This window comes from Sinocyclocheilus rhinocerous, unplaced genomic scaffold (assembly GCF_001515625.1).
Source record: "Sinocyclocheilus rhinocerous isolate Xijiao unplaced genomic scaffold, SAMN03320098_v1.1 C36543265, whole genome shotgun sequence".
NCBI lineage: Eukaryota > Metazoa > Chordata > Actinopteri > Cypriniformes > Cyprinidae > Sinocyclocheilus > Sinocyclocheilus rhinocerous.
This window is the reverse complement of record NW_015782841.1, coordinates 1-1,271: the sequence shown is the minus strand read 5'-3', so window position 1 is coordinate 1,271 and position 1,271 is coordinate 1. Positions and strand designations below refer to the sequence as shown.

General features: G+C 38.5%; 1 protein-coding gene across 1 annotated transcript; it reads right to left on the bottom strand.

Moving 5' to 3' along the window:
- Window positions 1-7: 7 nt before the first annotated feature.
- On the bottom strand, window positions 8-1,265 carry LOC107736183 (voltage-dependent L-type calcium channel subunit alpha-1S-like; the record flags this gene model as incomplete). Its single annotated transcript, XM_016547662.1, has 5 exons — window positions 1,188-1,265; window positions 1,028-1,093; window positions 829-920; window positions 543-702; window positions 8-96 (listed from the first exon to the last, which is right to left on the bottom strand). Coding segments are annotated over exons 1-5 (482 nt in total), but the record flags the coding sequence as incomplete, so codon positions are not given.
- Window positions 1,266-1,271: the final 6 nt, after the last annotated feature.

Here is a 1,271-nt window from a genome sequence, read left to right as displayed (position 1 = left end):
TTTAAACTCATCGAGGTGATGAGTGCCCAGCACAGTCCAGTCTCTTGTCAGATACTCAAAGTTATCCATGATGACAGCGATGAACAAGTTAATGATCTGAGAAAACACAGATTGGATCAATTAATCACTTAACAAAATTGTTTATTATTTTCAGAGATTTTTTCATTTGCATTTTTGTAGTTTTTCCTCCCACCTCATATGATTTCTGTTACCAGATTTGCATTCACTCTCAAAACTTTTGCAAGTAACGCAATTTTTTTTTTGAAAAATGCAGGTGAATGCACTTTTTTGCAAAGTACCTCAGGGGAATGCAAAATATTTGCGAGTTGATGCAAAACTTTTGCAAGAGAACAAAACTTTTGCGAGAAAACAACATTTCTAGGGAATGCAACATTTCGGTGAGTTAACTTAAAACTTTTTTCAGTCAACTTAAAACTGTTGCAAGCGAAAACAAAACTTCTGAAGTTTTGTGAGCAGATCACAGTTTCTTGGGTTAATGCAAAAGCTTTACAAGCGAATGCTTTGCATGTGTTATCTCTTACCAGGAAGGCACAGAGTGCAAAGAAACTGATGAAATAGAGGTACGCCAGGTTGCTTCCGCAGCTATACTCCTCTCCCGGCTCAATGTCAGACTCTGGGTCACATCGATGCCCTGGCAGTGCTGCAAGCATGATCTGCTGCCACTGTTCACCAGTTGCACACCTGGGTTTGAAGTAGAAAAAAGCATTCAATAAAATGTACTTAAAATCATTTACTAACTAGAGATAAGCAGATTAACCAAACTCAATTCAGAAATCAACCAGGAGGCTAATGCTGGTCTATGCTCACCTGAAGAGCAACAGTACAGCCATGAAAAAGGTTTGGAAATTGTTGTTTCGATTGAGCTCTGTGCTGTCATCTATTGCTATCTTCCCAAATGTCTGGAAAAAAAAACAGAAAAGAAAGTTTAAACATCCCAATCTGGAATGTTCCTCATGTGAGGAGAGGGAGAGAATGAACATAAACAAATGTATAAAGAAGAACCCACCTGCATCCCAATCACACCATAGATGAAAAAGATCATGGCAATGAGTAAGCCAACATATGGCAATGCCTAAAGGTAAGCAGAGAGACAGGAACAAATGATGCATGATATATAAAATAACTGAGAAAGATAGTTTAGCTTGTTTGTTTCCTAAATTTCTCACCTGTAGAGATTTAACAAACGTCCAAAGGAGGATTCGAATGCCTTCACCCTTACTGAGCAGCTTGACCAGTCGCATAACTCGGAA